General features: G+C 40.9%; 1 protein-coding gene across 3 annotated transcripts in view; it reads left to right on the forward strand.

The window, feature by feature from the left end:
• Nucleotides 1–967: 967 nt before the first annotated feature.
• SLC7A9 (solute carrier family 7 member 9) overlaps nucleotides 968–23,614 on the forward strand; it is a 304,184-nt gene continuing 281,537 nt past the window's right edge. For all 3 annotated transcript variants that reach the window (XR_010068626.1, XR_010068627.1, XM_063313178.1), the window contains exons 1-12: nucleotides 968–1,105; nucleotides 4,258–4,398; nucleotides 10,030–10,177; nucleotides 11,268–11,510; nucleotides 12,092–12,217; nucleotides 12,780–12,879; nucleotides 15,513–15,557; nucleotides 16,510–16,633; nucleotides 18,102–18,205; nucleotides 19,597–19,693; nucleotides 20,073–20,222; nucleotides 22,443–22,617. Coding sequence is in view for 1 of the 3 variants with exons in the window: in XM_063313178.1 (XP_063169248.1) it covers nucleotides 4,300–4,398; nucleotides 10,030–10,177; nucleotides 11,268–11,510; nucleotides 12,092–12,217; nucleotides 12,780–12,879; nucleotides 15,513–15,557; nucleotides 16,510–16,633; nucleotides 18,102–18,205; nucleotides 19,597–19,693; nucleotides 20,073–20,222; nucleotides 22,443–22,617 (1,411 nt within the window). In the remaining 2 variants the exon portion in view is untranslated. The remainder of the gene's footprint in view (nucleotides 1,106–4,257; nucleotides 4,399–10,029; nucleotides 10,178–11,267; nucleotides 11,511–12,091; nucleotides 12,218–12,779; nucleotides 12,880–15,512; nucleotides 15,558–16,509; nucleotides 16,634–18,101; nucleotides 18,206–19,596; nucleotides 19,694–20,072; nucleotides 20,223–22,442; nucleotides 22,618–23,614) is intronic.

Here is a 23,614-nt window from a genome sequence, read left to right on the forward strand (position 1 = left end):
GCACTTCATTTTCTTCTAATTTACAATCTCAGCATTTCTCCTGACAATCAAGTATCCTATATGTATAATTTCTGGGAAGGCCTGTCTACATTTGTGTGCAAGATTGAGCAACAGAAAGTGAGTTCACTCCGGGCAAGGAGTCATAGTTGGGTTTATTTTGTTTTAGTTTTTTGTTTAATAAAAAAGTGAAGTGAACCAGCCACTGTCAGTTGCAAACCATGATTTATGTGTGGGCTCAGGTACTGTTGCATGCTCAACAGACCATAGTTAAAACAAACTGGTTTAAAATCTGTGAACTAAGCTCTGGGTGTATATGTGTGTGTGTGTACATATACACTCAGAGATACTAAATAATAGACACATATGCATGCAGGTCTCCACACCCAGGTTTGGAGAACACTTCATGCATCTAACGAAGGAGATCTCAGTCTACAAAATACTACAAAAGTTTAGTATTTAAGTTGCTACAAGACCCTTAGCAAAAAACACACACCCCTTTTTTAAAAAAAAACAATTGACTAGTTAACCGTGGTAAGATTTGTGGAATAGCATCAGACTGATTCCAAAGCATTAGTTGAAATGGGCAGTGACAGCTCTCCAAGAGGACTTTCCAGATGTTGAAAAAAATGCCGCCTGCCTTTAATTGGAGTTGCAGCAATGAAATACTGGCTTCTCTCTCTACCAAACAGAGACTGCATTTTTGTTTGTTTTCATTAATGAGCCAGCAAGGCTTTGATGTTTTATACAGTCATAGCAACCTGCAATTTGCTGGTGCCTTGACTCATGTGTGCCACAGGACCACATTCTTTGGTTTCATTTGTACATCTCCTTTGTCTTCTTTCCTGGCAGTCTGTTAATCCACCACACACACACACCGTACAACATGAATTAATCGGACCCTTAATGTTTCTTGCAAGCATTCTGGTTTAATTATTACCTTTTTTATAACCTCTGGGCTTAAGTAGCCACTGCAATTTCCCACTCTCCTGTTTTTCAGCTGTGGGCATTCTTTACGCTGAATTGCAAGGAAAAGCACCTGGGGAAAAAGAAAGGGGTATATCTGTTGGCAGAGTGTTTGGATGACATATGCGCAAGACCAACCACAGTAAGTGACATTCTCACTTCCCTGCTAAAAGGAAAGAGATTAGTTATGAGCTGTCCTTAAATGTCCCTGAATTGTGATCGAAGGCTTTCAAGCATGTAATTTTTAAAAAGCTTTATTAGGAGTAAAAAAAAAAGGATTTATTAGGATTGCCTTGGAAGCTTGTGGTAAAGTTTCTACCTACCACTCAACAGGTCAGAGGAAATCTTTAGGACTATAACCCTCTGAACACTTGCTCAGGAGAAAGAACCACACAATGATTGCACCTTCTAGTGTAGATATACAGAAGATCTCACTGCACATAATCTTCTAGAAGAGCATTTTAGGACTTTTATCTATTTAAAGCACAGATAAGACACTTCTGATAGTGAAACTACAAATAAAATCTTAGAAGATTGTTTCTGGTAATAGGTATAAAATACAGTGAACAAAAAAAAACAGTAAAGGAAAAAGAAAACTTTTGGAGAAGAATATATTCAAAAAAACTCAAGTAAGTTAAATATTAAAACCCACAGATATTTGCCTTAGATTGCCGGTGCACAGCCTTTTTGGCATCGGCTGTTGGTGATGAAACAACATATGTGTCATGGAAAATGTGTTGGGTAATGAGAAAATGGGTATGGTCAGAGCAGAAGCTAAGATGTCCAGAATCCTCAGTTTTCTTATCCTTCGTTCATATTTTTCCCTATTAAGTTAAGTTGCACTCTGTCCATAGCCTTCCGTCTTATCTAGTCTTAGAAATCACCTATTTTAAGATTAATATTCTGGAAAACCTGTAACTGAAGAAATTGTTGGAGACTGCACCAAAAATCTTTTAGGCTTTGAGTGTGATGCCTAGACCACTAGAGCACCCTCTGAGTGAGTGTCAATCTTTGGTGATATAATTGCTGAAAATTGGCACCAGGGTTCTCTACTGTTTTGATGCCAGATGTCCGTGAAAGCACAGTGGGGCTGAACAAAGTTTTGGATTTAATTATAAAAGTGGCTTTGAACTATGAATGTTGAACCTCTCAGTGGCTCATTAAAGCAACTGTGTACATTTCCAGGACCAGCAAAGCATTCTGAAAGCAGATTTGGCTGCTTTAATGAATCACCAACAGGTGCCCATCATATGCCAAGTCTGGTTCTTCCCATTGAGTATATTTGAGTGCGGTCCATTTATATTCTGTGACAAGAGATTCCCAGTTAAGTCTGAGTTGTATTGATTGTGGTGGGATGCAAATGTAATAAAGACATAACTTTCCAGGATTATATTCTTCAGCATTATCCTAGTCTAGCTTTGATTTAGGATAACATGAAAATAAAATTACTAGAGAGATCGTAGTGATTGTTTCCATTGCAACATTCTGATTTTCCCTGAGCAGGGGGGACCACCATCACCTCTGCTTGGGGCAATCAAAGCTTCTGTGCAATAAGTCCAAGATATATTGGGGCTGGTCACCTCATATCTTCAAACAAATGCTGGGCCATTGCTTTGTATAAACCTCCTGCCTGCCTGCCTGCCTGCCCTGCACATTGAAATACTAGACAAAATGCCAGCCAGCTACCATCTTAATTTCCTCTGCCTGTAACAACTTTGGCATAATCCAACCTTCCCCAACTTGGCACTTTCCAGGGGTGTTGGACTACAGATCCCATAATTCCTAATCAACTGTTATGCTGGGGCATATCATGGAGATTATAGTTCAATGTATCATGTCGGGAAGACTATACTATGCATTTCAACAGCTTGTTGATTTTTAAGTAATTGTATTAGTGAAATATAACAAACAAGAATAAAGTGTTAATGATAATATAGTAAGAAACTACATGTATTAATGTGATTATAGGGGAAAAATAAAGAGAACTTAAGGAAAAAGGAAAAAATAAGATCCAAACAATATAAAATTAGTTCTATTTTAAGCTTATTATTGAATCTTGACCATATAGAAACATATTGCTCCATCTTCTCTTTTTTAGAATACAAAGACATTTTTAAAAAGGATAAAGGACACATATCTTGAATTCATTCCTCAACACAAGGAGTAAGTATTTCTTTCCATCTATGTCAAATAATTCTCTTTGCTGAGCCACAGGCTTGATAAAGCCAAAGTTCTTCATAAAATGTCACATTCCTTCCTAAAATGTGGAATGTGACATTTCAACACTTATGACTACTGGTCACTGCTGAGTAGAGCAGATAAACAAAAAATCCACTAAGTTCACAAAACAGCATACCATACAGATTAAAATATAAAACCATCCTTAAAATGTACAGTGTAAAAAGAAAAACAACAATCACAAAATAAAATAATCTGGTGAATGCTTTCGAATAAACTATCCAATAAGCAGAGTCCATAATCCACAATAAATCATTTTATGGTAAATTTCCTTCTAATCTCATGAGATGCTTTTTTATGAGTCATATCCTTGTCCTCATTCAGCAACCTGTAATTTCAAAGTTCAGAACCTTCATGAACAGTGATATTTTTTATGCCTTGAATTATGATCACTATCACATTTTAGTATTTGCCCAACATATACATATTTAAGTAATAAATGTGGTAATAGTTCAATTTTTGCCAGACAATTTTGTGATGTAAACATTAAGAGATTGGGACTAGCCAATATTTTTTTTAAAATTTGTTTTATCATGATCTTCCATTTTTGTTCCCATTTGTCAGCCAGCTAAGCAGGCCCTGTAATGCAGAAAAAAAGAACAGGGCTCTGTTTCATTGGGTTTTACTAGTTGATAGTTTCTCAGGGCAGGAATGCTGAGAATGTATACAGTCAACTGCCACTTACAAGTGATCCTGGGAAATAAACAATGCTACAGATTTTAGCTTTCCCTATGCAGAAACATTTCAGAGTGAGGCAATGCTTCCTGCCCTCAGTCTGAATGGGAGAGAATTTCACTCAGTTTCACAGACCTTTTGAATTATTGTTTGGAAAAGATGACTTGTCAGAGGCCCTTTCTGGTCCATGTGGATTTGGAGTTTCCAACTACTGTATTCTATCCATCCACTGATAATCACTTACTGTAGCTTTCATGATGTAACTAGACTTTCTGTCTTCATTTGATTGAAATCAAAAGAGGGAGTAAACTAGTTATAACGTAGCAGCTAGATAACATTTGGTATTAATATAATTATTGTTAATTTTTGTGTTGTTTGCAGAGATTGCCAACATTAGCAGGTTTGTCCACACCAAGAAAGCCAATGGAGAGTGTAAGACACAGACAGCAAAGTTCAAACCAGGCACTTGATGAGCTTCCTGTTACAAGCAAGAAACCTAAATCCATGAACTTACAGAAGGAGGCAAGATGTTTATAATGTATTCTTTTAAACAATTAAATATCCTTATGTGTACAACTTTGTGGCTCACTTTGCAAGCAGTTTACAGATTTAGCTAATTTTTTTCCCTTGGTTGCAATGCTGTAAGTACAATTTCTCCTTTATTGGTTTAGCAGATAATATTACAATGCTCTTCTTACTACCCTCCCATATCAGTGAGAGATTCTAGTAACAGCTTTTTCCTACCTGAAGTTCAGATTGGACTAAAAAAACAGTGTGGACTCACAGCACTGGCTTAAAATCTTTCAATAAGGTCTGGGGCTTGCTCTTTTTCACAAAAAGACTTGACACAGGGGGAGGCAGGTGGCTTAGCCTTGTCACAAACAAAAATTGCACGGCCTCCATATTCGTATTCCACTTACCCTTCTGTCAAATATGGGGGAGTTATACTGTGAAAAAAGCATGAAGAGAAAAGGTGAAATTGCATTTCACCTTAATACCATCTCCCAATCTTCTACGAGATTTTAATAATCAAAGCTGCTGTCAGGGCTGGGATCAATGGGATTGGCGGTATTTAGCAGTTGCTATTATAGGAGGAGAGCTCTGTTAGTCTGTGGTAGCAAAAAATCAGGAATCTGCTTAGCCTCATTGGGATGACATCCATAGCAGCATCTTCTTACTCCCTGCCTGTAATGCCTGCATTTGATTCACATCAAATCTGACATGGGAACTCACACACCACTAGGTGAACATTCCATTTCTAGTGAACCAAAAAAAGCAAGCCAACCTCCCTTCTTCTCCATGTTAACACCTGTTAATTAGTAGAACAGTGGTTGCTGTTGCCATAATAGGTTAACAAAGTTCACAAGAAGTTGTTTTCTTTTTAAATCTTCTGCTCCCTGGAACGTTGGGTTAATGTTTGCATTGTAGCCCAAGCTGATATTTGTATTGTTGAAAGGGACAGGAATCAGATTTATGCATGTGTGCTCACTATACACCTAGCTGGTGGGTTTGGTTATAAGGAAGAGTTGGATCAAGTATAGCCCATGGATTACCGCACACGCCTTATGCCCAAAAGAAAGTGGCTTGGTTTGGCCAAGATGTGAAACAATCCCATGAATAGTTTGTCCTAGGAAAGATTTTAGCAGCAGAAACAAACTTGGTTGAATGTAAATTAGTTAACCCTATCTTTGATCCTGGAAATTTTTATTTATTTATTTATTTATTTTACAAGTTTATTCACCGCCCATCTCACCCCTACGGGAAATAAGGAGTGAATCTGCCTTTTTTTTTTTTAAACAGAGAATCTTGCTCATACCAGAAGGCTAAAAACCATAGGAACTTCTGGAGAAGACTCCCTCAGAATTCCCACTCACTGTTTCTGATGACTGGGAACCCATCCAGATATATCAACACATCTAGAACAAGAGAGATTAGAAAAGCTGTTTTGGAGCCATTTAGTTCAAAGTAGATGAAGAGTCCTATTGGATTAGGCTAACGATACATCTAATAGCCTGGTGTTTTCTTTCCAAACAAGCTGAAGAATTGCTTCCAGACCACCCCTAGGTACAGCAGCAATATTATGCAATCAGTACTCAGTGTGTGGGTTGCTTTAATTAGATTTGTGCACTGAACAGGAGGTTGGACTCTGACCTCAAGGGCCTCTTCCAATTGTGGCCAAGCTCCGCCAGTCAGTCCTCCCAAAAACATAGTGAGATGTAAAGTGGCTAAAAAGAACAAAGCTCTCTATTACAGAAGTTACTCCTGAAACATGGCAGTGCAGAACCTACCTATCAAATGCTGATTGGATGCTACACCCAAGCCACACCCACTGTTCCTGGCTGGCCAGTGAGAAGAAGTCACTGATCTTAGGAAACCTCACTAGTCCTCCCCAGTATAAAAGCTCATGAGATACCCAGCAGACATGGAAGAAATGGCTGGGAAATCTGTGTTCTCTAAATTGGGACCTTAGACTTAGTTAATATGCAGTCAGGTCCAGCACTAAGAAGTTATAATTGAGTTAGCAGATGGGTTTAGTGTACTTGGTGACAGTATCTGTACAAAATACTCCATGTCCTACCATGTCTGATACCCAATGATTGGCTGAAGTCCAAAGGAGCATCCTAGACTAAGAAGATACTCCTTATGTTTTGAATCTTTGTGATAGGTTGTCTTCTGAAAGCAAACTGGCTTCCAGAATGCTACTTGGGTATCTTGTGGGGGGAATGTAGGATAGGAAAAAAGCAGAAGCTCTGCAGAGACATGAGATGCCATTTGTTGTTGTTGTTTATTCATTTAGTCGCTTCCGACTCTTCGTGACTTCATGGACCAGCCCACGCCAGAGCTTCCTGTCAGTCGTCAACACCCTCAGCTCCCCCAGGGACGAGTCCGTCACCTCTAGAATATCATCCATCCACCTTGCCCTTGGTCGGCCCCTCTTCCTTTTGCCTTCCACTCTCCCTAACATCAGCATCTTCTCCAGGGTGTCCTGCCTTCTCATTATGTGGCCAAAGTATTTCAGTTTTGCCTTTAATATCATCCCCTCAAGTGAGCAGTCTGGCTTTATTTCCTGGAGGATGGACTGGTTTGATCTTCTTGCAGTCCAAGGCACTCTCAGAATTTTCCTCCAACACCACAGTTCAAAAGCATCGATCTTCCTTCTCTCAGCCTTCCTTATGGTCCAGCTCTCGCAGCCATATGTTACTACAGGGAACACCATTGCTTTAACTATGCGGACCTTTGTTGTCAGTGTGATGTCTCTGCTCTTAACTATTTTATCAAGATTGGTCATTGCTCTTCTCCCAAGGATTAAGCGTCTTCTGATTTCCTGACTGCAGTCAGCATCTGCAGTAATCTTCGCACCTAGAAATACAAAGTCTTTCACTGCTTCTACATTTTCTCCCTCTATTTGCCAGTTATCAATCAAGCTGGTTGCCATAATCTTGGTTTTTTTCAGGTTTAGCTGCAAGCCAGCTTTTGCACTTTCTTCTTTCACCTTCATCATAAGGCTCCTCAGTTCCTCTTCGCTTTCAGCCATCAAAGTGGTATCATCTGCATATCTGAGATTGTTAATGTTTCTTCCAGCGATTTTAACTCCAGCCTTGGATTCCTCAAGCCCAGCATGTCGCATGATGTGTTCTGCGTACAAGTTGAATAGGTAGGGTGAGAGTATACAGCCCTGCCGTACTCCTTTCCCAATCTTAAACCAGTCCGTTGTTCCGTGGTCTGTTCTTACTGTTGCTACTTGGTCGTTATAGAGATTCTTCAGGAGGCAGACAAGATGACTTGGTATCCCCATACCACTAAGAACTTGCCACAATTTGTTATGGTCCACACAGTCAAAGGCTTTAGAATAGTCGATAAAACAGAAATAGATGTTTTTCTGAAACTCCCTGGCTTTTTCCATTATCCAGCGGATATTGGCAATTTGGTCCCTAGTTCCTCTGCCTTTTCTAAACCCAGCTTGTACATCTGGCAATTCTTGCTCCATGAATTGCTGAAGTCTACCTTGCAGGATCTTGAGCATTACCTTACTGGCATGTGAAATGAGTGCCACTGTTCGATAGTTTGAACATTCTTTAGTGTTTCCCTTTTTTGGTATGGGGATATAAGTTGATTTTTTCCAATCTGATGGCCATTCTTGTGTTTTCCGAATTTGCTGGCATATAGCATGCATTACCTTGACAGCATCATCTTGCAAGATTTTGAACAGTTCAGCTGGGATGCCGTCGTCTCCTGCTGCCTTGTTATTAGCAATGCTTCTTAAGGCCCATTCAACCTCACTCTTCAGGATGTCTGGCTCTAGCTCACTGACCACACCATCAAAGCTATCCCCGATATTGTTATCCTTCCCATACAGGTCTTCTGTATATTCTTGCCACCTTTTCTTGATCTCTTCTTCTTCTGTTAGGTCCTTGCCATCTTTGTTTTTGATCATACCCATTTTTGCCTGGAATTTACCTCCAATGTTTCTAATTTTCTGGAAGAGGTCTCTCGTCCTTCCTATTCTATTGTCTTCTTCCACTTCCACGCATTGCTTGTTTAAAAATAATTTCTTATCTCTTCTGGCTAACCTCTGGAATTTTGCATTTAATTGGGCATATCTCCCCCTATCACTGTTGCCTTTTGCTTTCCTTCTTTCTTGGGCTACTTCTAGTGTCTCAGCAGACAGCCATTTTGCCTTCTTGGTTTTCTCTTTCTTTGGGATGTATTTTGTTGCCGCCTCTTGAACAATGTTGCGGACTTCTGTCCATAGTTCTTCTGGGACCCTGTCTACTAAGTCCAGTCCCTTAAATCTATTCTTCACCTCCACTGCATATTCCTTAGGAATATTAGTGAGCTCATATCTAGCTGATCTGTGGGTCTTCCCTAATCTCTTTAGTCTGATCCTAAATTGTGCAAGAAGAAGTTCGTGATCTGAACTACAGTCAGCTCCAGGTATTGTTTTTACTGACTGTATAGATGTCTGCCACCTTTGGCTGCAAAGGATGTAGTCAATCTGATTTCGGTGTTGTCCATCTGGGGAAGTCCATGTATAAAGCCATCTCTTAGGTTGCTGGAAGAGAGTGTTTGTTATGCACATTGAGTTGTCTTGGCAAAATTCTATCAGCCTATGTCCTGCTTTGTTTTGTTCTCCCAGGCCATGCTTACCTGTAATTCCAGGTGTCATTTGACTGCCCACCTTAGCATTCCAGTCTCCCGTGATGAAAATAACATCTCTTTTAGCCGTGTTGTCCAGTAGGTGCTGCAGATCCTCATAGAACTGCTCTACTTCAGCTTCTTCAGCATCCGTGGTTGGGGCGTATATTTGGATCACTGTGATGTTAGATGGCTTGCCCTGAATTCGAATTGAGATCATTCTATCGTTTTTTGGATTGTATCCGAGCACTGCTTTAGCCACTTTACTATTAATTATGAAGGCTACTCCATTTGTTCTGTGGTCCTCTTGTCCACACTAGTAGATTTGGTGGTAATTTGATGTGAAGTGGCCCATTCCAGTCCATTTCAGTTCACTGATGCCCAAAATGTCTATCTTTAATCTTGACATCTCACCAATAACCACATCCAATTTGCCCTGGCTCATAGATCTTACATTCCAGATTCCAATGGTGTGTTGATCCTTAGAACATCGGATTCGCTGTTCACCACCAGCACCGTCGGCCGCTAGCCGTCCTTTCGGCTTTGAGCTAGCTGCGTCATCACGTCTGGGGCTAGTTGAACTCATCCTCTGTTCCTCCCCAGTAGCATTTTGACCATCTTCCGACCTGGGGGTCTCATCTTCCGATGGTATACCGACATATCTCTTGTTGTACTGATCCATTTAGTTTTCACGGCAAGAATACTGGGGGGGGTTGCCATTACCTTCCCCAGGGATCGCATTTAGTCTGACCTCTCTGTCATGACCTTCCCATCTTGGGTGGCCCTTCACGGTTTAGCTCATGGCATCATTGAGGTGCTCAAGCTCCAGCACCATGACAAGGTAACGATCCTTTGCTGAAGGAGATGCCATTAAGAAAAATAATTTATAACTCTTTTCTTCCATCTGACCAATGGTTTACTACCCCTGTAAGCATGCTTCCGATTCATGTGAACAAGGCTTGGACAACAAAACCATACTGAATTTACTTGCTTCCTTTTTTTTTCTCTTCTTCTTAGGTGGGTCTGATCAGTGGAATCTGTGTCATTGTCGGAACTGTGATAGGTTCAGGAATATTTATTTCTCCAAAGTCTGTGCTGGCTAATGTTGGAGCAATTGGACCTTGCTTGATTATCTGGACAGCCTGTGGAGTGTTGGCTACATTAGGTAAACCATTCCTCATGCTCGCAATTTCTTTTTTACAGAAAACAAATCTAAGCTTCTTTTTAACATCCTATCTTCTGCTGCTCTCTTTTGATGGATAACCAACTTGACATTTGCATTCCCAATCTTCATGTACTGCTGATGGGTTACAGAAAAATGGCTTATCACACTAACCTTCAAACTATTTGATTCCTCTTTTGGTGTCTGTTTCTCTGCTGCAAGTCTTCAACTGCTCAATCAAGAGAGTGCTGCTTACTTCTGATGTTATAGTGCAATGGTCACAGTGGCAGATTAGGAATGGGGAGGTTTCTGCTCACATTCTGCTTACCAAGAGAGTCTCTGCAGGTATCTTCAGGGTATGGTAAAAAACAAACAACAACCTCAAAATGGTGGCCATGAAGGTGCAATTAAAGCTCCACCTGTTTATTATGTGTGTCACATGTGTGGATAGAGCTACATTTGCCCCATTGTGGAGCCAACTTGACTTTTTTCACTATACCTTTGATTAACTCTCTGAATGATATTGAGCTAATCTTGATCTCTGAGCCCAGTATAACTCAGAAAAGCAGGAAAATAGGACTATGTGCTATACTTAGCACCTTGGAGATGTAACATGTAATATGTCAGGTAATAAAAGCACTAAATGAGAACATACCTTAAGAGATGTTGATCATTATCTTTTCTCTTGTGGTTCTCCACCCCCATTCCAAACTCAGGAAGAAACATTGATCGTTGTTGTTTTTCATCTTGTGATTCTCCATGCCCAGGGCACTCTCAGAAACCAAGATGATACAGATACAGTGCAATAGGCCCTCTGTTAATAGCATCATAAACTGAATAGTTCCATGGGTCACCAGTAAGAAAATATCATTCTCAGAATTATAATCTGGGACAATAAATTTTCTCTACTCCAGAACCACTGAGTAAGTTTGCTCTGGGCTGGCTTAACATTTGTCTTTATTAGTCTTTCTTTCTCTGTGTCACACCAGCTAGGGTTCTTGGATACATGGGCGGCTGTATAAATTTAATCCATAAATAAATAAAACATCCCAAGTCAGTATTAATGCTAAAACTCCACTCCTCCTTCCTTCAGGGGCACTTTGCTATGCTGAACTTGGCACAATGATAACGAAATCAGGAGCAGAATATCCTTATCTGATGGAAGCCTTTGGGCCAATACCTGCCTATTTGTTTTCCTGGTCTAGTCTAATTGTCATCAAGCCCAGCTCCTTCGCCATTATCTGCCTTAGTTTTGCTGAGTACGTGTCAGCTCCATTTTATCCAGGATGTGACCCTCCCATTGCTGTCATTAAGTGCCTGGCTACAGCAGCCATTGGTGAGTATTTGGTCTTAAGGTAGTGAAAACAAGGTAGAGATGGAAGTGGAGGTAGAGGTGGAGGAGAAGAAAGAAGGGCAGAAGAACTCAGCCTGTGTCAGCTGGAAAGAGCTTATAGCTGCATAGTTGATATAATGTGTAATTTAGAATGATTTTTCCACCAGAGTAAAGAAAAACTATGAAAAAAAAGCATAGGGTGGGAGACATGCTGTAGTTAAGATGTGTTCCTAATGTATGCAATAATTTTACCCTTCTGTCCTATTTATAATAACAATTTAGTGGACACTTTTGGAGGAGCACCAGGGCCTGTACCCAAGTTCTGCAGACCATACCTTCCTTCCTTAAAGAATATTTTGTGGTTAGAAAAAAAATATGGAAGAATGATGGAAAAACTTGGGAAGGTTTTAATGAAAAATGACATTGATGTCCAAAGCCTCTATAAAATTCCACTAACAAAGCAGAGCGATTGTACAATACATGCCTTGTCTGGTCATATCTACATTTTTAGACTGGGCTAAGAATTAAAAGCAAGGAAAAACCAATGTTTTGAACTACTTTATCATTCTTTCTTTGTCTTGTAGTGGTCATTACAGTACTAAATTCACTGAGCGTGAAATGGGCAAGCTACGTTCAGAACATTTTAACTGCTACAAAAATGGTGATTGTCGTAATTATCATTATAAGTGGCATTGTTCTCCTGGCCAAAGGTATGTTGTTGTACATTAAAAAGATACACAACCCTCCTTAAATTGACAGCATCCAGATAGAGCAGGTCTGCAAAATGCAGGATTCCAAGCTAGCCTGGCCACTGGGAATTTTTGGAGTGGAAACCCAGTGGATCTGGGTAGTGTTAAATTGAAGAAGACTGATCTAGACTGCATGTCCCATTGCAAAGATGGTTTAGTCTAAGAGTGTATTCTTGTATAGCTTGGTTTTCTTGGGGAAATGCTTGTTTCATAAACTTCCTTGTAAAGGAAGAAAAACAGCTCATAACCTTCACTGAACAATGAAATGTGTGTTTGTGCGTCTGTGTGTGTGTCACATTGCTTCCCCAGTACAACGTAAGGAATAGAAAACACATAAACAATAAAGCAATGAAAATATTTATTGCATTGCTTTTAAATAATTTATATCTTACTGCTCAGCCTAAAGAATGCCTACTCAGCATCTTAGCGACTTAGTCATTTATTGTTGGGAAAAATTTTGAAGGGTACTCTTGAGGTCATCTGCTGCATACAGTGTTCATACAGGGTTTGTTTTGTTTTTCAGGAAACACAAAAAATTTTAACAATTCTTTTGACAATCCCTCACTTTCTGTGGGTGGTATAAGCCTGGCATTTTACAGTGGACTCTGGGCCTATGATGGATGGTAATTTATTTACATTATTCTAATTGCCAGTTAAATCGTTTGTACTGGTTATAGTTTTGAAGAGTCACAGCTGGAAACAACAGCAATTGAGTTGATTTTACATGTTTTGATGTTTTCTAGAGAGGAATGGGAAAGGAGAAACTCCCTTCTCTGTAGCCAGACTAAGCTCATGTAGCTGTAGAATGTCATGCTTCAGTTGGAATGGCTTCCGAAAGAGCTTTAGAAGATGCTGGTCAGAGCAAAGAGGACTTTCTTGTCTCAGCTGTAGAGAACTGGTTCTCCTTGCACTGTTGCTGAACTACAAATCTCATTGTCTGCGTTCATCCCAACCTCAGTGATGTGAGATACTGGGAGTTGCAGGTCAGCTACATGTGGAGGGCCAAAGATCTCACATTTCTGTATTAGAAATTGTTCAGGGTTATCTTCAGTTTTGGGGAGGAGAGCAACCGTTGGCTGAGATGCCTCCAGGAAGCTCCTACTTCCCAGCTGAGCAGCATTTCTTTCACCATTTTCAGAAGGAGAGAGGCAAAACAAGGCAAACAGTCCCCTCCGCCACTTTAGAGAGGGCAAGTGAAATGGTAGGGTCAGCAAGGAGGGGAAAAGAGCTTTAGCAGTAGCTCCCTGGGGTGTGACTCTGGCAGAGTCCCAGCAGCAGCTGCTCCAGATGCCAGCCCTGAGGGCCATGCGTGCGACTCAAATACAGGAACTCCATATTGTACAGATGGCACCAGGAAATACCTTCCTTTCTTCTGGAGTTCTGCCCTAAATAGCAGGGAGTTAACAGGGAAGATCTTATACAATCTGCAGCACTGATGGCTGCAGCATTTTCTTATTGGCTTCCCAGTGAAGCAGGACTGTAGCCAAGTTAACCAAATCAGGAAGTTCACACTCATTTAATTTACTTGCCTCTTTGATGTAGAGCTTTCGTGGTGCCAGCCACAGCCAGGTCAGAGGGTTTGGATGTTTGCATTTTCGGAAGTACCTCTCTGACTTGCTTTCAGACACCAAGAAGGACGGCGGCTTCTCTCAGCACTGGCACTTCACACTTGACACACAGAGGGGAGGGGGCGGATGAGGAACACTGGAAAGTGACAGCTTAAAAGCCTGTCCAGTGTGAATCAGAGGGCAGAGCCTAAAATAGAAAGAAACTGCTGTGAACCTGCACCCAGATATGACTTTGCTTTATCCCTCTAGATCTTTCTCTAGCGTGCAAAACAGGTTGACATCTGTTTAAAAAAATCATTTCAGCAGCAATTTCAGGGACGGAAAGGACACGCAGCTGGGCTGGGGACTGTATGACTGAATGCGCTTCTGCGATCTTCCCCTGCTCTTCCTTTCCCCTTTCCTGCTAGCCTAGCTAGATATGCAGATTCATGATAAATGTGTGCAGAAGACAGTTCTGCCAGGGGTTCTCACCCCTGCAGTCTGAGAAAACTACAGCCAGATCCGGTCATAGGTATGTGTCTGCAGGAATGTTTTGGCTGGCCTGTGTAGAGGTTCTACATAAAGCACTGGAGAGTTGTGTCATTTTTATCCTATAGTACAGTGGGTTTTTTTTCTTTTTTTCTTTTTCATTTCTCTTTTATCTCTCAATCTGACTTTATTGTATTTAATGTAATTGTCCTGAGATAGATAGATATAGATAGATATAGATGATAGATAAAAATAGATATAGATAGATAGATATGATACAGTAGATAGATAGATGATAGATAGCAATAGATAGATAGATGATAGAGATCGATGATAGATGGTAGATAAACAATAGGGTTTGTGACCTGTAATAATAGAATATTGGAAGGAATGCCTTCCTTCCATATCAGCCTGCCCATTCCCCAATATATGTTGAAGAGGACCTTCCCTGTGTCCCACCAGAGATTAAGGAAAAGCCTTTTTTTCAAATGAACTACAACTACAAAGGCTGAACTCCAATTTCTCAGCATCCCAGCAGGACATCCATTGGATGTGTAAAGGCTCTTAATTATTGCCAATGAGAAAAGAATAGTAATGGGACAACGTAGGGCTGCTCATTATGATGGTTCAGTATGCCTCCTCCCATATCAGGGCAGAATGCTTTTCAAGATGAGTTAATGGGGAATATAGGCAGAAGGGTCCTATTAAGATCATGCCCCATTTGTGGGCTTGCCAGACATCTGATTGGCCAGTGTGGAAATGCTGAATGTAGAGGAGACTTTGATCTGGTCTTCTTCAGGAGGAAGTACAAAATCCATTGTGAAATCATTATATCTTGCCACAAGATATAATGATGACTACTAACTTGGACAGCTTGTAAAGAGAATTAGATAAATTCATAGTGGACAAACTACTATCAATAGGATGTACAATAACTTCAATATCAGAGGAAGTTATGCTATTGGGGACTATATCTTGAACATGCATTTCCTATTGGTTGACCAGTGTGGATAGGTTTAGGTGGGATTTCCAGCTGGCTTGTCTAAGATACTGCAAATAGGATATTCAATGGCATTGCCATGACCATCAATAATACCTAGCTTTGTAGCCTGATGTAGTTTATTAACCTGCACCAGATTCAATAGAAGTTTCCTCCTAAATTTGCATAACTGGGATTGCAGTTTGGACAATCTAACTATTTAGTGTTTCTTTTCTTCCAGGAATCAACTTAATTATATCACAGAGGAGCTTAAAAATCCTTATAGGTAAAGTAATATATTAGCTGATGAAATACCATTTCCTTGGCATAATCAATTGTTACGCTCCAAACTAGATGGATGAAGTATTGATGGTGTTAGTACAGTATCCTACACATTTATGGCCAGTTGGGAGAGGCAGTATGATTTTGACCACTGGGAGGAATTCATCCCTTCCTCCTGATGAAAATGTATCCCCACCCCTGCACAAAAAAACCAAATTGTTATTTGCAAGGAAAATTTCTGCATTGGTTTTTCTGGTGTGGTCAATATAGATTTTAAGAGAGGGCAATAGCATTTTATCTGGACAATAGCAGGGATGGAAAAATGGAAATTCCCATCTGTACCACCAAGAGCCCTGCTTCAAAATAATTGTTTTGTGCCAAGTAGGGCAGCTTTATACATTGATTGATTGAATGAATGAATGAATGAATGAATGAATGAATGAATGAATGAATGAATGAAATGTGGCCAAATAGTCAGTTCCAAGATTCTGTAGTCCAACCTTTTTCTCATTACAATAAACCTGCATGCTCTGAGTCAGCAAGCATCTTACGTTAGACTGAGAACGGCCTCAAGGGGCTTGAGATATCTTTCGAATTGGGTAAACCCAAACCCTATTTTGGGATTACTTTTAATGAAAAGTATCAATCAATCAATCAATCATCGGAAAAGCCTAGGAGGGAGGATGTATCTTTTGATTTCCAGGAATGGCTAAATCAATAATCGAGGGTGTGAAAATTTAAAGTAGGAATGCCTTTTCTAAAATAGCAATATTTGAGCATCATCTAAGAACAAACTTCATTATGGTCACTGACCAGTGCAGAGCATCATCTATAAACAAAGTGTTCCTTTTCTTTACAAATATTGTTTGTTCAGATGCAAACGCATGGAGATGTAATTAACTCCCAAAGCTTAAATATGCATATGTATTAATACCATGTATCTTCACATTGTTTAGAAATCTACCACTGTCTATAATAATCGGAATCCCGCTGGTCACAGTGTGTTACGTTCTGATCAATATTTCTTATTTCACGGTCATGACAGCCACAGAACTGTTGCAGTCTCAAGCTGTTGCAGTGGTGAGCATCGTTCGGAATTGCTTGGAAACAAATCTTTAGTCTTCAGACGTATCTGCTGTGTAAATGTGACACTTGTGGGGGGGGGGGGGAACAACATGGCCACACGTTCAAATTCAGCTGTGTGAGCTCTCCAGAAAACAATCTGTTGGGTGGACAGACTTGATCCAACTCACTATCTGCTCATGCATCTGCATCTGCATGGTTCATTGAGGGACCTCCAATCTCCAGTAGTACCTGCCCAGCTGATTCAATCCGGCAGGGATGGCAGGTTCCTTCAATTAAACAATGCCATCTATCAGACCCCTGAAATAGCACCTGCCCTCTGGAATGAGGTTCTTCCACAGATCTGGGTGGCCCCCACCCTGCTGGTGTTTCAGAGGTCCTTGAAGACCTGATCCTTCGCCCTGGCAAGAGTGATTGAAGCCCCCTTCTGGGTAGTTTGCTTCTTGGTGGTGCCCAGTTTTTGCCACCTTGCGTCCCTTGTTTTTACTATTGTATTGTGTGTCTTTTTTCTGTGTTTTTTTTAAACCTATGAACTGCCCAGAGTCACTGGGAATCCAGCAGTGTGCAGATTTAATACAACAACAACAACAATTACATCTGCATCTCCTTTTTGTCCTGCTTGTGAAGAAACCAGTGGTTTTAAAAAAGTTCTTCTTAGATAAACAACAAACCCATCGCAATTCTCTCCCATCCTTCAATTTACACCATTTAGCATTTTCTGGAGCTTGGAGGCATATGTGCCACTGAGACTTTTTCTCCCTCTGGAGCAGCCTTTCTCAACCTTTTGACCCTGGAGGAACCCTTGAAATATTTTTCAGGCCTGGGGGAACCCCTGCACATTCTGGCTCAAATGTAGGCCAGAAGTTACCAAATTTTTATATTTGTTTCATGGGTGGGGCTGTATATATGCATTAACAGTGTTCTTAAATGAAAATAAAGAATGAAACTTACTTCTTTAATGTGAAGTTGCCCGAATTTGAAATAATGTTTTAAATAAATTGTGGTCTCTAAGGGAACCCCTAGTGACCTCTCACAGAACCCTAGGGTGCCACGGAACCCTCATTGAGAAACCCTGATCTGGAGTGAAGGTGTTTCCCAGGTTCATATTTATACTGAGGTCAGTGTTGGAGAGCTTCTGACCCTCCAGATGTTACTGGATCTGTTGGAGCCAGCATCTTTACCACTGCTTGTTTGGTTTGCCAAGAGTTGTAGCTCAGAACACCTGGAGAACCGCTACAGAATCTCTTCTACAGTAGATGATTATGAAGTGGATGTCTGGGGCTAATGCTACAGTAAAGAGGAAACCTTTCTGCTTTTCATAGGGGGGAAAAAAACACTTGTTCAAAAAGGATTACACAGATTGATTTTTCCAAAATCTATGCATTTTAAAGTATCTTTTTTCTACTGCCAGCCTTGTGAGTTTCACACTTTAAAGGGATGTGTTTTTTTCCTTCCATCTCTGCAGACGTTTGGGGACAGGGTACTTTATCCTGCTTCTTGGATTGTTCCCCTCTTCGTGGCTTTTTCAACCTTGGGGGCAGCGAATGGGACTTGCTTCACATCTGGCAGGTAAAACTCCAAACTCCCTGGCATGGCATGCCAGTTGCTAAATCTTTCATTACAAGTATGTGGCCCTGCTGCTTAGCTAGAAATTCATGCAGTGGCTTTAAAAACACTAACTATGCTGTCAGAACGGTCTGCAAACCTAATCTACTCTGTCATCAAGTGAGGCCTTTGAAAAGATGAAAAAGCTATAATTTATAAGGTAAATATAAAAAGGCTGATTGTGAAGTATTTCTGGCTTTTTCCAGTCTGGATGTACTGTATTTCATTCATCAGTGCTGCTTTTTAAAATCCACAGCCCTGATCCAAATACAACACAACAACTATTTTCCATCAGGCTGACACTGAAACCTCATGATGGAAAATTGCATCTTTGGGGATTTTCTGTAGCAAATGAGGAGAGACCTTTGGGGTGAGACCGCAAAGCTACAGACAAATTTCATGGGAAATTAGCAGTATTGTTTCTCAGTGGAGCAGTTCTGTGATTCTTAGCTGTCTTCTTTAATTCATGCAATCATTTTTAAGACACTGAAACTGCTATCGCAGCATCCCCCAAAGAAGGGTGCAAATTTAATGGTGCGAAGGAGGACTTCACAACGTCATTTCAAACATCTCCAATGCTCCTGTTAAAAGGGACATAGTACATCAGGATTGCTGAAAAAGCTGTCTTTTTAACTTTGTTCAGTTCCTGGGGGGAAAGTTTGGGGAGAGGAAAGGAGCAAAAGAAGCTTAAATCTGACTTTTTCACTCCCATTTATTATAACATAGGCTATAAAGGTGGAGAGCCAGTATGGTGTAGCAGTTAAGGCACCAGGCTAGAAACTGGGAGACTGTGAGTTCTAGAGCCACGTTAGGCATGGAGCCAGCCGGGTGACCTTGGGCCAGTCACTCTCTCTCAGCCCTAGGAAGGAGGCAATGGCAAACCACTTCTGAAATCTTGCCAAGAAAAATGCAGGGACTTGTCCAGGCAGTCGCCAGGAGTCAACACTGACTTGAAGGCACATGATGATGATGATGATGATGATGATGATGATGATGATCTTAATGCATTGGAGAGGTATTCCACATCTCAACATTGTCAACTGCTTTGATCAAACCTTCTTTTCCTGCCACCAAATCTGTAATGCTGCAGACCATGAAAAATCCAAGTTCTACAGTGCTCCAAGAATCATCTTGTGTTTCAAAATGCCACATTGACTGTTTTTTGTCCTTTCTTGCCATTAATAGATATACTGTATAGAAGAGAACATTTTGTTCAGCCTGGGCAGCTTTTCTTACCTTTCTGTGTCAGGCAACTCTGCCCCAAAGCCTTTTTTACAAAACTGTTGACATTATAGCAGATTTATCCTTGATGCAAGTGAATAGCCCCTTTGCCCAAAATTACTTTGCTTTTCTAGGCTTGTTTATGTAGCAGGACGTGAAGGACACACGTTAAAGATTCTCTCCTACATCAGTGTTAAACGTTTAACGCCAGCGCCCGCTATTATATTTTATGTAAGTATGATATCTCGAATAGCAAAATAAGAGCTTCGAGCTTCAAACAAAAATCTACAAAATTTGGCTCTATGACTTAATTTTTTTAAAGATTCCTTAAAATCCCACACTATTTCTTATTTATAGACAAAGAGGTCTCTATAGAGATCTTGTATTAAGAAAGAGCCAGTTGGACTGCATGTTGGAGATCAATCAAAAATCTTCATTTTTAACAAGCAAGTGTGGCTGTTAGAGCTAATGTTTTCCTGAAAATAATAGATATGGAACATATGCACAACTAAAACTGGCCACTGCATTAGTGCCCCTCCCACAAGATTGTGAAGTCTGCATTTTCTTTTTAGCTCCTTCCTGTAGCACATCCTTTTGTTGTTATTTTCAGGGTATAGTAGCAATTTTTTATGTCATCCCAGGAGACATCACAACCCTCATTAACTACTTCAGCTTTGCCGTCTGGTTCTTCTATGGTCTAACTGTACTGGGACTGATTGTCATGCGCTTTACAAGAAAAAATCTGGAAAGGCCTATCAGAGTAAGTATCACAGCAGAAGATGTTGCTAGAATTAAGGACGGAACATCTCATTCGGCAGCCATTTCATGGCTCCTAGTGCAATTAGAGATGGGGAATATTTGGCTCCCCAAATGTTGTCTGGTTACAATTCCCTTACAGCCTCAGCCAACCTCAGCCAATAGTAAGGGATGCTGAAAGCTGTAATTCAGCAACATCTGGAGGACCATGAACTTTGCAACCTAGTGTACAGGCAGAGCACTTAAGAAAAACACACATGTATCTTCCAGCTTTCTAGAAACTCCGACTGTTGCTTCTCAAGTACTGCTGCTGATGCTTCTGATATTGTGGTTTCCAGATCTCAGCTGCCCACCAAAAGCATCCCTTTTGCTAGTCAAAACTTATTCCCCCTGATAACTTTGTTGAAAGCTAAGAGGGAGGCTTGACAGATGTGTGATGGAACGTGAGGGTGACCTTGGAAGGCGGGGTGGGGGGGAGTTGCAACCGAGGGAAGGATCAGATAAAAGAGAAAGGAGCCCACAACAGAGTAACAGCCAGAGGAAGAAACCTAGGAAGGGCCCGCCCTAACTACTCAGGCAGTAAATAGGAAGGGCGGGAGAATTGTACTTTCAGACTTGCAAGATTCTGTTAATGTAGCCTTACAATAAAGTAGAAGTAGCTCATCTCGTGTTTCCTGTCTGGTTTACCTGGGAGGGCTGACACCAATTTTGCAAGTCTGAAAGTAGAAATCTCCTGCCCTATTTACCACCTGAGTAGTTAGTGTGGGTCCTTCCTAAGTTTCTTTCTCTGGCTGTTACTCTGTTGTGGGCTCCCTTCTCTTTTATCTGACCGTTCTCTAGGCAGCATCTCTTCCCCCAGCCCCCAGCCCCCCCCCATCTTCCAAGGTCACCCTCACATTCCATCACAACATGTGATAAATAAGGACGTTGTCAGGCTCTGCCTGAGACCCAATAAAAACACAGACACTAGTGTAGACTTAGGTTCTGGTTTTATTTGGGAATAGAGTGCATGCCCTTAGAAAAACTGAGAGTGAGGGGAGCGCGCCGGAATGGGATTTAAATAGCCCACACCGGTCAGCGCTCCACCCCACCTTACCCCAGGTGCGCCCCACGAGTCCCAACCGTTCGTCCAGGTGAGAGGTCATCCAGCCCCCTGCGCCCCGGGCATCGCCTCTATCGCTTTCCTGTGTGGTAATGATCCATTGCCGGGCGATCAGGCTTCTAATTCCTCGAAAGCCGGGGCGCGCCCTTCCGAACCTCGCCTGTTCGGTTGTTATTTAATTTCGTGTCAGTTTCCTTTTGTTGTTGCTTCCTGGGCTGCCGCCCTCAGTCGTTACATTGTTTCTTTAGACTCATTACTGCTTTTTGTGTTTCTTTATTGCTCTTGCCTTATCAGCCAGGGACCCATAATCTTGTATTGTCATGCGAGCCGTTGCGATGTCACAACCATCGCAACAGCGATCATGACAGACATCAACAAAGAAGTAGCTGGGCAAAATTTCTAGAGCTTTCCCTTTCATGTGACCCACATATGTAAACATGGACTCAGGCTCCTCATTGCCCTGAGCAGTAAAGAAATAGTACAGCTAGCCAGAGAGAGGAGAGAGATAGTTAGGAGTATTAGGTTGAATGTTAATACCGTGCCTTCTTCAAAGTGTCAGCTTTCCTATTTGCTTTTCCTTGACTGTGATAGCGTGTTGGGAGTTTATACCACCTGCTCCCTTTTAAGTGTTGTTGGATTCCCATCATCCTTGGTCATGCTAGCTGAGCTGATGGGCACTGGGTATCTTCTCAGTATTCTAACTAGGGAGCATGGTATGGGGGTGAAGTTGACTCCTATGCTCCCTTCTTCGAATGAGAACAAGGCTGTGAGTAAAGAGGAAGTAATGGCTTAGAATGGCAATTCTGAGAGTAAAGCTTGCTTACCCGCAAGGCCTGACCTCACATCAATCAGGCCCTACACAACTGGTAACTGGAGTTTCCACACTGGTTGGAAGTAAAACATTGCCAAGCTAAACACAGATAGGATCAGGCAGTGCCACAACTCTTGCAGATGAGGGTTGCCTAGGCAAACTTAAAGTATTAGCAGTTCAGATGGAACAAACTGCCCCAAATTGATGGTGTAAACAGACCATCTTTGACATCTTCAGCTAGAACTGAGAGTATTACTTACCTCTGCCAGTTAAATCCAATCATCTAATGACATTTTTCTTCTCTCCTGCAGGTACCTCTGATCATCCCTGTGGTTGTAATGTTAGTGGCCATTGTACTGGTCTTGGCACCTATTATCAGTGAACCTGAGATGGCATATTTGTACTGCGTCTTATTTACTTTAAGTGGACTTATCTTTTATGTACTTTTCATCCACTTTAAGTTTGGCTGGGCTCAAAAAATCTCAAGTAAGTACATGGTTTTGCATGGACAATTTCCACCTTTAAAAAAGGAGAGATTTCCCTAAAAAAACCATTTTTCCTGCTCCCAAGGAAGCAGTAGAATGAATGTGCTCTTTAAAATATTCATTAAAAGAGGTTATAAGAATGAGCTTAAATGGAATTGAGCAAAACAAGTATAAATAAAGCAAGGAAAACTTAAATCGGCTTGGGAGCCATCTAAGACTGGAGGTTTTACAAGTACCTCACTGAACTTTATTGCAAAGAGAAGCCATTGGAGAATCATTAGCAAGTCTGCTAAGTTCTGAAATCCAGCTAAAGGTGGATTCCATGTTCAATTGCCAGCTCATTTTCCTTCTCTGAAACATCCTTTACTGATAAAAGCACAGAAGCCATTAAAAAAAAAAAGGATGGTGGAAAACTTAATTCAGCACTTTCATAGTCTCTTTCCTAGTATAGGGAAAATTGAGATTCTACTTCTTCCTTCAGAAGAGATATTTCTGAAGACTTTCCTTATTTTTAAAGTGGTGGCACTTGTGGGTATCTGCTTATAAGTACACATTAAATGTTTGCCTTATCAGAATGGAATTTACACAGTTGAGTAAGTGATAGGATAAAGTCTAATTTGTTATCTTTTTGATAATGACAACTTGCCTCCTAAAATGTTCCCTCACATGTATCAAAGATCAAAATTGTGTTCCAGAAATACTGGGCAAGATGCATCTTTAGGCCTTTGCTAGTTAGTTACTACAGGTAGTCCTAGCTTAACCCCCACAATTGAGACTGGAATTTCGGTTGCTACGTGAAGCAGTCATAAGTGAATCCAACCCAATTTTATGACCTGTTTTGCAGCAGTCATTAAGCAAATCACCATGGTCATTAAGCAAACTACATGGCTGTTAAATGAATCACATGCCTCCCCATTGATTTTGCTTGCCAGCTGGGAAAGTCAAAAATGGCTACGGGATGCTGCAACAGTCGTAAATGTGAACCAGTTGCCAACACC

The sequence above is a fragment of the Candoia aspera genome, chromosome 11 (genome assembly GCF_035149785.1).
Source record: "Candoia aspera isolate rCanAsp1 chromosome 11, rCanAsp1.hap2, whole genome shotgun sequence".
Classification (NCBI taxonomy): domain Eukaryota; kingdom Metazoa; phylum Chordata; class Lepidosauria; order Squamata; family Boidae; genus Candoia; species Candoia aspera.